Raw genomic sequence first — 15,031 nt, forward strand, 5'->3', positions numbered from 1 at the left:
AATTAAGTGTAAAATCCTTGGGTTCTAGTTCTTAGGAATTTAAAATAACAAAAATTTAAATGTAAAATCCTTGGGTTCTAAGTCCTCTCTGGAATTTAAAATAGCAAAAAATTAAGTGTAAGATCCTTGGATTCTTGGTCCTCTCAGGAATTAAACATACAAAAAAAAATTAAATGTAAAATCCTTGGATTATTGGTCCTCTCCAGAATTAAAAATACAAAAAAAAAAAATTAAATGTAAAATCCTTGGGTTCTTGATCCTCTCAGGAATTTAAAATAGCAAGGAATTGAATGTAAAATCTTTGGGTTCTTGGTCCTCTCAGGAATTCAAAATAGCAAAAAATAAATGTAAAATCCTTGGGTTCTTGGTCCTCTCAGGAATTTAGAAGAAGAGGTTTTACAGCTGTGAACCATTCCCACTTTTCCTCCTTCTCCATCTTCCCTGCAGCCTCCCCAGGGTGCTCTGAGGTACCCAAATTTTCCTTTCTCCAGGGAAACATTCCCAGTTTTCTCAACCTCTTCTCTCCTACCTGGATATTGTTGAATTCCCTCTTTTTTGGACTCCCTATTCCTCATTTTTCTACACTGATTTTTGTCTTTTTTCTTTTTTTTCCTCCCACAGGGACAAAATCCAAGCCCTATAAATCCACTGTGTAAACAGGAATATCCTTGCCTGAATGGGATTATTATTCCCAAAAAGCAAGCTGTCATTCCAAGAGGCAAAATCCTGTTTATTCTGGAGACACCAGCACTGCTTACATAAAATCCAGACTAAATTAAAAGCTCCCATTTGGACCATTCCTGGACAGTCTGGGACCAGTTTTCCAGGTTTTCAGACCCCCAAATCCTCTTTTTTCTTCAGTTTAGTCTCTGTTTTCCTGCCCACGTGTGGAAGCTCCTGGCAGCAGCCTCACCCCCTGTGGAAGCAGAGCTGTGGCCCCTCAAATTCCAGATTTTTTTGGCCTTGGAGAATTTGGAGGAGCTGGGATCCCGAGGGTGTCCCATGGAGAGCTGGATCCTGCTTGGGGTCATGCCAGGACAGTGGGAAAACTTTTTCAAATAAAAATATTTTCGTTAATAAAAACCTTTTCTTTATTAAAAAAAAAAAAATTACTTATAAAAGTATTTTATCCATAAAATATTTCACTCATAAAGTACTTTCCTTATAAAAGTATTTTTCTTTTCAATTTTTGAATTTATTTCTATTCAAAAATCCTTTTTTTTTTAATTAAAAAAAAATCATCACCTCCTCGTTTCCTTAAACTCCACCAATTCCAAACCATTCCTGACAAAACTCATCCACCAAGGATTTTTTTCCCTTATTTATCCCAGCTCCACCCATGGATTTAAAGGTTGTTTTCCTTCTTTTAGTTGGAAAAGCTGTTGCAGAGCTGTGTCAGCTTTTCCATGGAAACAGCCCCGCCTCTGCTCCAGGGCTCAGAGCTGTGGGGAGCACTGGGAATTGGGGCAGAATGGGAATTTCTGGGAGCTCTGATGGATCAGGAAAACTCCAGGGAAAGGAATATTTAAACCTGGAACGGGAAAGGCACAGAGAGGGCAAAACTCCCCTTTCCCTCCTGGTGTTCCCAGGCTGAGCTGAGATTCCCTTTTCCTTCTCATCCCTGCCCAAGGAACGGTGCTGGAGCTGCCATGGGATACCTGGAGCTTCCACCCCTGCTGCAATCCATGGGAAGCAGTCAAAAGGAAAAGGAAAAAAGGAAAAGGAAAAGGAAAAAAGGAAAAGGAAAAGGAAAAGGAAAAGGAAAAAAGGAAAAGGAAAAGGAAAAGGAAAAGGAAAAGGAAAAGGAAAAGGAAAAGGATGAAAAGGAGGAAAAGGAGGAAAAGGAGGAAAAGGAGGAAAAGAAGGAAAAGGAGGAAAAGGAAGAAAAGGAAAAGGATGAAAAGGAAAAGGAAAAGGAAGAAAAGGAAGAAAATGAAAAGGAATGGGAAAATTAAATTCAGAGCCCAAAGCGCCTTTAAATAAATCCCCGAAGTGTTTTTCCCAAGAAAGTGACCGAGGGTATGGAGTGTGGGCATGAAAACCATGGAATTTTGGAATGGTTTGGGTTGGGAGGGCCCTTCCAGCTGATCCAGGTCCATGGGCAGGGACAATTCCCACCAGGCCAGGCTGCTCCAAACCCACCCAGCCTGGCCTGGGACACTCACAGGGATCCAGGGGCAGCCCCAGCTGCTCTGGGAAATCCATCCCAGCCCCTCCCAGGGAAAAGCTCCTTCCCCATATCCCATCCACATCTCCCCTCTTTCACCTCAAAGCCATTCCTGCTTTTCCAGCTCATGCTGGAAATACAGAAATGCACAAATCCCAGAGATTTTATTGTGGCTTCGTTGTTTCCTTTTTTTTCCCTTTCTCCTGCTTAAAAAGATGCCGAAAACTCGCAAAGAAAAATTCTTTCCATGTGATCCCAGCACTTTCCCTCTTGGCTGGAACTCTGGATGTGGTTTTGGGTTCTGTGGTGGAGTTTTTTTTTCATCCTTTTTTTTTTTTTTAAATCCCAATTTTTTTTTTTTTCATTTTTATTTCCATCCCTGGGAGAGGCCCTGCAGAATTCCAGCCTGGCAGCGAATCCTGAAGAAACTGAGCGGGACAAAGGCTCAGGAGCCCGGCACAAGTTGGTGCAAGCAAAGAAAACCAGGGGAAAAATTCCTTTTGCCAAGGTTTCCTAAGGATCCAGGCTGACTTTCTGTGTTTCTCTTGGATCCCAGCACGGGAGCTGCAGCCTGGCTGGAGAGCTGCAGCAGCAGCAGCTGAGGAACAGCGAGGGAAGGGAAATCCAGGGATTCTGAGGGACCAGGTGAGTTCCAGGGATCGGGATAAAGGGATGGGATCCCCCGTGGGAGCAGAGCATTCCCACCCTGCTGGGAGATTCCTTGGGAAAAGCAGGAATGAGGGGGCTGGGGAGTGCTGGGCTGGTTGGATTTATCCCAATTCAAATTCCCTGCCCCGTTATCCACCCCGCACACCCCGGGACGGGATGGGGATGGATCCGCCGTGCCCGCGGGACACAGGGCAGGGAGGAGCCGCTTCCCGGAGCCTCCACAGGCCTGGAAGCTTCCAGGGAATTCTCTCTTTGGAACGCGCTGCTCCCTCGAATTCCTCCAGGGAATTCTCTTTTCCATCCCTTTGGAATCTGCTGCTCCCTCGAATTCCTCCAGGGAATTCTCTTTTCCATCCCTTTGGAATCTGCTGCTCCCTCGAATTCCTCCAGGGAATTCTCTTTTCCAGCCCTTTGGAATGCTCTGCTCGCTCCGGGATGGGAGCGTGGCCGGGCGGGATCCGGGCACCGCATCCTGGGGGGAAAATCCCACCCGGGACCCTCTGCAGGGACAACCCCCGAATTCCCGCTGAATTCCCGAATCCCGGGAAAGCTGCTTTTCCATCGGGAAGGGTGAAGGAGGGATCGGTGCCGGCCGCTTCCATCAGGGGGGTTTGTCCTGCGGGAGAAGCTGCCCTGGGAATGACTTTTACTGTAATTCCTGCTGAATCACCGCCTGGGCTGCCTCGGGAGCCGGGAATTCTGCCAGGGAGCCGCCCAGCCTGGAGCAGGGACAATTCCAGGGCACTGCGGGAATCAGAGGTGCAGGCAGGGACACGGGGAAGGAGAGAGGGAAGAGCTGTTCCCTCGGGAATCGGGAATCCTCCTGCTCCCTGTCCGTGTTCCTTTGGGAATCACAAACCTCGTCCTGCTCCCTGTCCCATTGCAGGGTGGAATCCTGGGATGAAGAGAAGGAAAAAGGGAAAATTTGTTCCCTTGGGAATCACGAACCTCCTCCTGCTAGGGCAGGATGGAACCTTGGGAATTTGCAGGAATCCAGGGAATGTTTCCCTCCAGGCACAGCCTCTCCTCCTGCAGCACCCCCGTGGAATTGTGTTAAATCCATTCAATCCCCCCGGGTTGCAGGGATATTTCCTTGGGAACCTGGTTTCTTCCCATTCCTGGGGAATTCCAGGTGAATTCCCAGCAGGGGAGCACCCCAGTGGTTGCTCTCAGGGCTGGCTCCTCCCAGGATGGAGGAATTCAGGGAATCACCCCCACCGGAAACAGGCCCAGGCTAAAAAAACATCAGAAAATTTAAAATAAACTGGATAATTGGAAAAGAGCTGTGAATTCCCAGGCAAACGTTCACCCAGGCACTGCAAATCCAGCTGCAGCTCCACTCCTGGATCTCTCCATGGCTGGATCCCATTTTTCCCTGCGTTCCTGCCTCTCTCACAGCTCCAGCAGCACGTCCAGCCCCTCTTCTCCATCAGGCCAGGCTTGGATAAACACCCGGGCCAAGGACCTCGCTCATCCTCCAGCCACGACAGGCTGTGGGAATTCCTAACCCTCTTCCTTTTTGGGATGCAAATATTCCTGCCTGGGAGTTCTCAAATCACTTCTGCCACAGCCCAGCTCCTGCAGGACCTCCGGGATATTTTGTCCGGCAGGAGCTCAGCACGGAACCCAGCAGCATTTTCCTTGGAAAAATCACAAAATCCTCCACTGCTTTGGGCTTTTCCACAAGGAGCTGCCCACTAAGAAATTTTAGATCCTCCAGGGATAGAAAATAAAACAAATTCCGGGGAAATCCTTTCCAAGAGGAAGCGCGGTGCTGAACAATCCCAGCCCTGAGGATGCCTCGTTTCCTGCTGCTCCCGATCCAAGGAGCTCCGGAGCCGTGAGGAGATTGAGGAGATTCAGGAGAGGAAATCAAAGGTAAAAAGGCGCAACTGGAATATTTTCCATATTTCTGGAATGGTGCTGGTCTTCAGAGCTGGCACATCTGTGAGTTTTCCATCACGGTTTTGGGTTTAACTGAGGGGTTTTAATCAAGGTTTGTCCTAAATTAAAAGGGGTGGTGCCTGGTGTTGTCCATGAATTTAAAGCAAGGATAGTCATGGATTTCTTTTCCAAGTGGAGCCCTAGGAATAACCCTAGGAAGGAAAACATCAGCAGGAATTCAGAGTGTGGCTCAGGAAGTCCTGGAATTCCTGAGGTTGGGAAAGCCCTCCAAGACCATCAAGTCCATCCTGGGCTGTTTTTCAGGATTTTCTGCCCCTTTAATCTTCCTGTGTTTCTATTCCCAGTTGGAAACTCAAAGATGGCTTTAAAAAGGATTTAATTACATGGAATTCAAGCAATGGATGCTGATGGAAAAGGGGGCTTGATCCCTCCTCCAGCTGCTACTGGAATGAGGTACAATTACAATTGTACAAATCCAAAGGTATTTCCAGTCCTGATGGATTTCAGGAAAGAGCATTCCCTGCTCTCAGAGGCAAAGTCATTATTTTCCTGCTAATAAGGATTTCTTGGATTTCCAAGAAGCTGGAACGGTGTGAGTGACACTTCTTTTGCAGCAGGGAAGGATGGGAAGAAAACATTTCCCAGGAATGCTGGTCCAGTCCCACTCCTGACAAATTTATCCTCCTTTTTTCCTCCCCTGGCTCATTTTGCTCCCAGGGAAGCAGCTCCAAGGCTGGAAGTTCTCCTCTGGATGTCCATGGAATGAAATCCATGAAATCCATGAATCCTGGATTTCCGATGGAATCCAGGCCATCCAGCACCCCCTTCCCAACCTATTCCAGGAATTCCAGCTGGTGGAAGAGGAGCCATTCCCAGCCCAGGGTCAGCCCGAGTCCATCTCGCTAATTGGGCTTTGGAGAAGATCCCCGGAGGCATCGATCCAAGAAATCTGCCCTGGATGAGGCTGCACTGCAATCAGTGCAATGACACCAATTACACATGGAATGGGAACGAGTGGCCAATCTCCAGCTCCAATCCTTCCCTGGGAACAGGTCAGTGAGGAGCCAGAGAAAATTCCTCCTCTTTTCGCCTGTTCCTAGGGAAGGATTGAGCTGAATCTGGGAGAAATCCAGGGGAAAAATGCCTCAGATGGAGAGATGGAGATGGATGGAGAAAAAAGAGGAATTTTTGCCCTGGGTTTCTCCCAGAATCAGTTCCAATTTTCCTTAGGAACAGGTCAATGATGAGCCAGAGAAAATTCCTCTTTTTCTGAATGTGAGGCATTTTTTTCCCCTGGATTTCTCCCAGTATGAGCTCCAATCCCTCCCAAAGAACAGGCAAAAAGAAGAGGAATTTTCTCCTTGGATTTCTCCCACGATCAGCTCAAATCTTTCCTTAGGAACAGATCCAGGATAAGCCAGAGAAAATTCCTCTATTTTCCCTATCTGCAATATTTTCTCCCCAGATCTCTCCCAGCATCCAGAACCTTTGGAGCTCACCAGGAGCAGATGAAAATCTAACCAAGGATTCCTAAACCCCCGGGGTTTGTGCCAAGCAAATCCAGCTTCGTCCAGTTTGGTGCAGCTCTTTGGGTTTTGATTCCACACACGGAAAAATCAAACTGGAAAATACACACAGGAATTCCAAGAATATGGGAATGGATAAACCATGGAAAGAAGTCACCAGCAAGAGGCTGCCAGAGAACATTAAAAGAGAGAAATGCTTTTGATTTCTTTTGGGTTTGGTATTCTTCTGGGCTTTTCCTCCCCCCCAAAAAAAATCAGCTTTTGGCTCTATATTTTGAAAAAATTCCACATTTTGCCCTTCATTTTCAATTTTTTGGGATACTGAAGCACCAAACAAGCCAACAGAGCATCACTTTTGTCTTTTCCCTAGAAATTTCCCATAGCGGTCGCTCCAAGAGCTTTTCCAGCAGAGCTTCTCCTCCCAGCAGGTTTTGTTTGGCTTGGGATTTTTCCCCCCCCCGTCCTTTTGTTGACCTGGTGTCTCTCAGCAGCTGTCACAGGTAATGCCAGCCAGGAATCGCCTTTTCCAGCGCTCCGAGGGTCACCATTCCCACCTGGAGTCTCCCGGCGCCACTCCAGGACCCGTTAATCATTAACCCCAAGGAAAGCACTCGCCAGCTGGCCCTGATCGGGATCGCCCCGTTAATGGTTTGTGTTCCCTCTCCTCCCCAGCTGCTCCCCAGGGAGGATGAGCTCCGTGATCCTGCTGCTGCTGCTGCTGCTGCTTCCCGCCGGGAATGCCGGCTCCCAGGAGGAGCAGGCGCTGCCCAGGCGGCGCCTGGCGTGCGTGAGGTGCTGCGGGCCCTCGGAGCAGCCCGTCTCCATCTTCTCCCAAAGGTCTGCCAGGATGAGCGCCCACCCCCAATATTCCCTGCCCAAAATCCAGCCCACCATCGACATCACCATCCTCAAAGGTGGGTGAAGCTCGCTGCCCGGCCTTCTCCTTGCTGCTCTTCCTTGCTGCTTCCCTATGGAAAAATTCAGATCAAAATTCAAGAACGAGGGCAAGGGGTGGCTAAAAGTGCCCAAAATCAGGTTGTGCCCAAAGTGCCCAAAATGAGGTTAAGGGGTGCCCAAAATGTGGTTGTGCCCAAAGGTGCACGAAATAAGGTCAAGGGGTGCCCAAATGTGGCCCAAAGTGCCAAAACAAGGTCAAAGGGTGTCCAAAATGTGTTTGTGCCCAAAAGTGTCCAAAATGGGGTTAAGGTGTGCCCAAATGTGCCTCAAAGTACCAAACTAAGGTCAAGGGGTGTCCAAAAATGTGCCCAAGCAAAGGTCAAGGGGTGCCCAAAAGGTTGTCATGCCCAAAATGTGTCCAAAACAAGGTCAAGGGTTGCCCAAAATGTGGTGGTGCCCAAATGTGCCCAAAGCCAGGTTAAGGGATGCCCCAAATATGGTTGTGCCCAAAACAGGGTCAAGGGGCACCCAAAACAAGGTCAAGATGTGCCCAAATTGTGCCCAAAGGTCAAAGGGTGCCCAAAAGGTTGTCACACCCAAAATGTGTCCAAAACAAGGTCAAGGGGTCCCCAACATGGCCCAAAGTTAATCCTTGTGGGAATTGGGAAGGTGCTTATTATATCTGACCATGGATTAATCCTTCTGAGAACTGGGCAGCTGCTGATATCTGATGGATATTCCTGCGTTAATCCCTCTGGGAATTGGGAAGCTGCTGATACCTGATTGATATTCCTGGGTTAATCCTTCAGAGGAATGGGAAAGTGGTGATGTCTGACCATGGATTAATCCTTCTGGGAATTGGGAAGGTGCTGATATCCCTGATATTCCTGGGTTAATCCTTCTGGGAATTGGGAAGGTGCTGATATCTGATTGATATTCCCAGATTAATCCTTCTGGAAACTGGGCAGCTGCTGATATCTGATTGATATTCCTGGGTTAATCCTTCTGGGAATTGGGAAGGTGTTATCTGACCATGGATTAATCCTTCTGGGCATTGGGAAGGTGCTGATATCCGATTGATATTCCTGGGTTAATCCTTCAGAGGAATGGGCAACTGCTGATATCTGATTGATGTTCCCAGATTAATCCTTCTGGGTATTGGGAAGCTGCTGATATCTGACCATGGATTAATCCTTTTGAGGATTGGGAAGGTGCTGAAATCTGACCATGGGTTAATCCTTCAGAGGAATAGGAAGGTGCTGATGTCTGACCATGGGTTAATCCTTCTGGGTACTGGGAAGCTGCTGTTACCTGACCAATACTCCCAGGCTGGGCAAACGCCCCAGCAGCTCCCCTGCTGCCTGTCTCCGGGCCATTCCCACCACCTGACCTGCCCATCCTTATGTTTTCCCTCTTTCCCCCACCCTGGCAGGCGAGAAGGGTGAGATGGGCGAGCGGGGGCTCCCCGGGGCGGCGGGGAAGGCGGGAGAGCGCGGATCCCGTGGGCTGAGCGGCCGCAAGGGCCAGAAGGGCCAGCCTGGCCCCCAGGGCCACCCCTGCAAGCAGCTCTTCGCCGCCTTCTCCGTGGGCCGCCGCAAGCCCCTGCACAGCTCCGACTACTTCCAGCACGTCACCTTCGACACGGAGCTCGTCAACCTCTACCAGCACTTCAACATGTTCTCCGGGAAGTTCTTCTGCTACGTGCCCGGCGTTTACTACTTCAGCCTCAACGTGCACACCTGGAATTTCAAGGAGACCTACGTGCACCTGATGAGGAACGAGCAGGCCGTGGCCATCCTGTACGCCCAGCCCAGCGACAGGAGCATCATGCAGAGCCAGAGCCTGATGCTGGATCTGCAGGAAGGGGATGAGGTTTGGGTCAGGATGTTCAAGAGGGAGAGGGAAAACGCCATTTACAGTGAGGAGTCGGATCTTTACATCATCTTCAACGGGCACCTGATCAAACCCGCCCTGGAGTAGGAGCTCCTTGGCTCCAGGGAAAAGCTTTGGGCCATCCAGCAGTGTCTTCCACCTAAAAGTGCATCTCGGATTCCATCTGGAATGGTTGTGGCCCTGGAAGTGTTGTTCTCCCACATCTGTGTGGCTCCAAGCCACACAAGAATTCCAGAAGGTTCCCAGCTCCCTTTGTGGCCCCTCAGGAGCATCCCTGGAGTTTGTCCAATTGACAGCAAAAATTTCCCTTCTTTCTCTGCATCTCCCATTCCATTTGGAATATTTGCAGCCCTTGGAAGGGTGGTTTTTCCGCCCATTTATGGATGGAGGGAACTGTTCCAACTGCACCAAAATTCCAAGTTTTCCGACTCTCTGTGTAGCTCCTCGGGAGCATCCCTGAAGGGTTGCAAAGTTAGCAGCAAAAATTTCTCTTCTTTACCCTGCATCTCCCATTCCATTTGGAATATTTGCAGCCCTTGGAAGGGTGGGTTTCCACCCCTGTGTGGACAAAGGTGGCTGTTCCACCTGCACAAAAATTCCAGAAGGTTCCCTGGTCCCTGTAAAGACCCTCAGGAACATCCCTGAAGAGTTTGCCAAGCTGACAGCAAAACTTCCACCTTGCCCTGCATCTCCTGTTCCATTTGGAATATTTGGGGTGGATTATATATTTGGAATATTTGGAATAAATAAGGGCGGTTTTCAATCCCTTTGTGGATGGAGGGAACTGCTCCACCTGCACAAAAATTCCAGAAGATTCCCAGCTCCCTGTATAACCCCTCAGGAACATCCCCAAAATTTTGCCAAGTTGGCAGCAGGATTTCCCTCCTTTGCTGTGCTTTAGATAGGGAATTATAGTAATTAGGATATAATTACGATAAAATAATTATCCTTAAGGACCAGAGCGATTATCCAGGTGCTAATTAAGGAATTTTTTTTATTCCTGCAAAAATCTCAGTGAATAAGAGCCATCCCCCTCAGCAGCACCACCTTGGCTCCTCTCAGGCAGGAATTTTGGCATTAAAATCAATATTTTGCACAGGAATTAATCCCAAATTCCAGTTTGGTTCCATTCTGTGTCATATTCCATGGTTCCAGCAGAATGGTGGAATTAAAGCAATAACAGCAGATGGATTCAGGAAGGCTTTTCCAGGGAAACAGAGCTTGGTACAACCTCAAGCTCCAGAGAAAAACTTCCCAGAAGAACATCCAGCCTGCCTGGGAATGGACAAAATGCTGGGAATTTGGGAGTTGGCAAGCTGGGATTTCAGGCTCTGCTCCCATCTGGACATTCCCATTCTGGAGCACAATCATTTCTGGGAAATGGAGGGAAAACTGGAAAGAAAAAGGGGGGATTTGTTGTTAGTTTTTTTTGGTTTTGTTTTGTTTGTTTTTTGTTGTTGTTGTTGTTATTTTTTAGGATTTGGGTTTTTTCCTCAGAAATTACCATCTTGGAGCACCATCATTTCTGGAAAATGGAAGAAAAATGGGAAGAAAAAAGATTTTTTCTTCAAGCAGTGATTTTTTGGGGATTTGGGGTTTTTCCCTAAAAAAATTGTGGATAGAACCATGGTGCATGCAGCAAAACCCCATCATTTTATCCCATTCATTCTTTTCATTTTTCCCAGTCTCTTGTTTGCTTCCCAAACCTTTCATACAAAGAATCCAGGGAAATTCTTGCCAGGAAAATGCTTCCATGGATCTCACCTTCCCCAGCTTTGGGAAAAGTAGCTGAAATAAAGATTTTGCTTTCAGTACCTTGGGTTGTTTCTCTCTTTTCCATAAGTTTTTCCATAAGTTTTTCCACATTCCCGAGCTAAAAGCACCACACTGACCCAGGAAAAGTCTCTGGGGGCAATTTTAGCTCCTTTAATACAAAGAATCCCCAACAGGAATCTGTCACCAACTCCTTTTCCTCTAAATCAATCCCAAATCTTCAAGATCTCCTAATTTTCCTGAAAACAGGGACTTTTAAGTAGAAAATTCCAGATAAAAATGGATCCCAAACCTTGAAACCTCGAGTGTGCTCCTGCTTCCCTCAACCTGAATCTTGAAAAGGAAACCTGGGGAATTTCCATGATTTTAAAGCCACACTGGAGAGCTCCTCATCTTTTCCCCTCCTTTTCCTACTTCTAAATCCTCCCTGTCCCATCCCTGGGTTGGGAATTCCCAGGAGCTCTGTGGTGGAGCAGGAGCATTCCCAGCTGGTCTGGAATTCCCCATTCCACATCCAGCAGTTTTCCCACAATTTTGTCTCATTCCCGTCTCCCGTTTGCTGCACTGATTAAAATTACAATTAAGAATTCCCTGATTATTGCCAGGGCTGGTTAAAACCCCACCCAGAACTTTTTCAATCCACAGAATTCCAGAGAAGTCCCTTTCTCCTGGGAAGCAGCAAAAAATCCATCGTTTTTATCCCTGAATAAACTCATCTCCAGGGGAGATATTTGGATTTTGGAGCTCTCATGACTCATCCCAGTGCCAGGAGCAGGGGAATCATCAAATCCACATTGATTCCAGGGGCACAATGACCTTTCCAAGCACCCAAAGGGATCCACAGAATCCAAATGATCCCTAATGGCCTAAAAACCACCGGGAATCTCAACCTGCCGGGGTTTTGGGGGAAAACTGGGATATGTCAAAGCTGAATGTTCCCACTGCCACATTTTAAATCACTTTTCCAGGGCTGGACACACCTTTTGGGAAGGGCTGTCCCTAAAATCCAACTTAAACCTCCCCTGCTCCGCTTGTTGAGCTCCCTCTACCCTGGGAATGCCAAAATCCCTCATTCCCATCTCCTCCCAGCCTGTTTTGAGGATAAAGAGGGAGATCCTGAAATCTGCATCCATTCCAGGGGCAAAACCCAGAGGGTGCCCACAGGATCCAGATGGCCTAAAATCCACCAGGAACCTCAGCCTGCTGAGGTTTTTTTGGGAATTAATTGGAACCTATAAAAGCTGAATGTCCAAAGATTTTCCCACTTCCACCTTTTCCAGGGCTGGGGTCCCTAAACCCCAAGTTAAACCTCCTCTGCTCTGTCTTGTTCTGCTCCCTCCATCCCAGGAATGCCACAACCCCTCGTTCCCATCTCCTCCTCTTTGTTTTGGGGACAAAGAGCCTGTTTGGGTGTGGTTCCATCCCTCTGGATGGATTTTTCTCAGGAATAACAACAGGAACCGGGTGCCTTGGGCAAACTCTTCCCTTCCTCTCCAGGAGGAAACTTTGGATTTACAACAGGAACGGTGAGATAACATCGAGGCTGATAAGGAAACCAGGCAACAAATCAGGCTAATGGATTGCCTCTGGATGAGTGGAATGGGATTTAATGGCTCCAGCAAGGATCTATCCCACCCCAAGGATTGGGAGAAAATGCAGGAGATGGAAGGGGAAAGTGGGCAAACAAACAGAGAGCGCTTCCAAGCCAGGGAGCAATCCTGGCTAAAAGCTCCAGGATTGAGACTTTGGCCTTCCACACCCTCCCTGCAGGCTGGGAATGGCAATTCCCAATCATTAGACAGGCTGGGAATGGCAATTCCCAATCCTGGACAGGCTGGGAATGGCAATTCCCAATCATTAGACAGGTTGGGAATGGCAATTCTCAAATCCAGAACAGGCTGGGAATGGCAATTCCCAAACCCTGACCAGGCTGGGAATGGCAATTCCCAATCCTAGAACAGGCTGGGAATGGGAATTCCCAACCCCTAGACAGGCTGGGAATGGCAATTCCCAAACCCATGACAAGCTGGGAATGGCAATTCCCAAACCCAGAACAGGCTGGGAATGGCAATTCCCAAACCCTGGATAGGCTGGGAATGGGAATTCCCAAACCCTGGGCAGTCTGGGAATCTCAATTCCCAAAGCCAGGACAGGCTGGAATCTCCATCCTTCCCTGGAATGAGAGGTGGGATTCATTTGGGGGGTTCCCTGTCCTTGCTCCCTGCCCTGTTCCTGTAAATCCTGAGGATTCCTCATTCTCCTCCTGATTTTCCAGAGTGGTTTTATTTTTCCTGGCAAGATCCAGGCAGCAGCACCCGGAAAATCTGTGTGTTTTCTCTGCCCTCAGCACCTTTTCCTTGCTTAATTTTGGGAGATTTCCTGTTCTCTCCCAGGGTTTTCCAGTAAAATCCCTGGGATTCAGATGGGGCAGCGCCTTCCTGTGGGGAAAACTCAGGATTTGTGTCCTTGCAGGGCTGGATTTGGCCCCAGCAGGGATGTGGGAAGAGCTTCATCCCCTCGGGAATGGGCAAGCAGGGAGGATGAGCTGGATCCCTGGGATGAGGAGGGATTTGCTTCCCTGTTCCCAAAGCTGTGGATGTTTCTCCCCCCAGCTGCATTTGTATTCCAGCCAAAAGCTGCTGCAGAGATTTGGGCACCCAACAACTCCTGCCAGACATGGGGAATGACAGCCTAATGCTATTTCCAGGGACAATCACATTAAAATCCAAGGAATTGTTTCTTTCTCTGGATTGTTCTAGAAGCAAATCCCCCTCTCTGCTGGCTCCAGGCTGGAATGCTTCAATCCCAGCCACCCCAAGGCCATTTCAGGAGTGAAATTCCACATGCAGGAAACTGAGGAATTGCCACTGGATTTGGGGTTTTGCTGATCCAAAACCCAGCACAGAGCCTGTGAATTCCCAGGGGATCACATTTGGAATCATCTCCCTTTTTCCAGGCAAGGAAGAATCCAAAAAAAATTCCTCCACCAGATCATTTCTCCCTGTTTTTCTGTGTTTTCATCCCTTTTAAGTCAGAATCCTGAATTTTTCCAGGATGGAAAAGACACCTGGGCAGGGATGGGCTCAGTGCTGCCAGAGATCTTTTCCCACCTCAGTGATCCTGTGATTCCAGGGATGCAGAACCCTCCATTCCCATTCCCTCTGCCTGTGGGGCCCAGCTCAGCTCCCAGGTTTTCATCAGGTCAGAAATCCACGGATCTGCTTTTCCCCCCCTGAAAATGTGCTGGAAAAATCCAAACACCATCGAGTGCCGTGAATTAATTCCATGGAAATGCCTCTGATTCCTGTCAGGAAATAAAAGAATTCCAAGTGTGGGATGGGGGCTGTCAGCCCTGTCTGGCACCCGGCATATGGGGCTGGGATCTGTGGAAAAACAGGACAGGGATGCAAACAGGATGCTCTCATTAATTCTGGGAATGCATAATTAATTAATTACCCTGCCCAGGGGAGCTGCTGTCACCACGGCTCCCGGAGCCAGCGCTTCTCCTCCTCTGGTGAAGCAGGAATTGTGCATGGGATTTGTGCTGCCTGCCTCTTGAAAACGGGAATTGTGCATGGGATTTGTGCTGCCTGCCTCTTGAAAACGGGAATTGTGCATGGGATTTGTGCTGCCTGGCTCTTGGAGCAGGAATTGTGCATGGGATTTGTGCTCCTTGGTTTTTGGAAGCAGGAATTGTGCATGGGATTTGTCCTGCCTGGCTCTGTTGCTCCTCCTGGATGCAGGAATTGTGCCCAGGATTGCTGCCCCATCCCTGGAAGTGCCCAAGGCCAGAGCTTGGAGCATCCTGGGATAGTGGGAATAGTTCCTGCTCATGGCAGGGGTTGGAATGGGATGAACTTCAAATCCCTCCCAGTCCAGAGCATTCCATGATTCTTTGTTTTGCTAGGAAAAGCCAGGAATGTATGAATTCATTGAGGCCTTGGAGGGGCTTTTATCCTTTATATTTTCCCACCAGATTCTCCAGAGAAAACCGTGGTGGGATTCACCTCTGGAGCGGGGAGGGGAAAAGCCCCAAAATCTCCCTCTGGAATATGAAATAGGGATCCCCTGGAGCAGGGGAGCTGCAGTCCTGGATCTCCCATCCCAGAGGGATGCATCAGGATTACAAAGCCCAAATCCAGCCAGCAGAGGTGATCCATGGAGGGTGAAGGGAAAACTCTTCCCTGATAATTCCCAGGTC

The 15,031-nt window shown here is 48.6% G+C and overlaps 1 protein-coding gene across 1 annotated transcript; it reads left to right on the top strand.

Moving 5' to 3' along the window:
• Window positions 1-1,475: 1,475 nt before the first annotated feature.
• On the top strand, window positions 1,476-10,871 carry C1QTNF8 (C1q and TNF related 8). The gene is made up of 3 exons (XM_071443801.1): window positions 1,476-2,812; window positions 6,940-7,181; window positions 8,597-10,871. Exons 2-3 carry the CDS (start codon window positions 6,956-6,958, stop codon window positions 9,142-9,144), a joined length of 774 nt encoding a protein of 257 aa, XP_071299902.1. The 5' UTR covers window positions 1,476-2,812; window positions 6,940-6,955; the 3' UTR covers window positions 9,145-10,871.
• The last annotated feature ends 4,160 nt before the right edge of the window (window positions 10,872-15,031 follow it).

This window comes from Agelaius tricolor, unplaced genomic scaffold (genome assembly GCF_023055355.1).
Source record: "Agelaius tricolor isolate 1412-34295 unplaced genomic scaffold, bAgeTri1.0.p SCAF_19, whole genome shotgun sequence".
In the NCBI taxonomy this organism is placed as follows: domain Eukaryota; kingdom Metazoa; phylum Chordata; class Aves; order Passeriformes; family Icteridae; genus Agelaius; species Agelaius tricolor.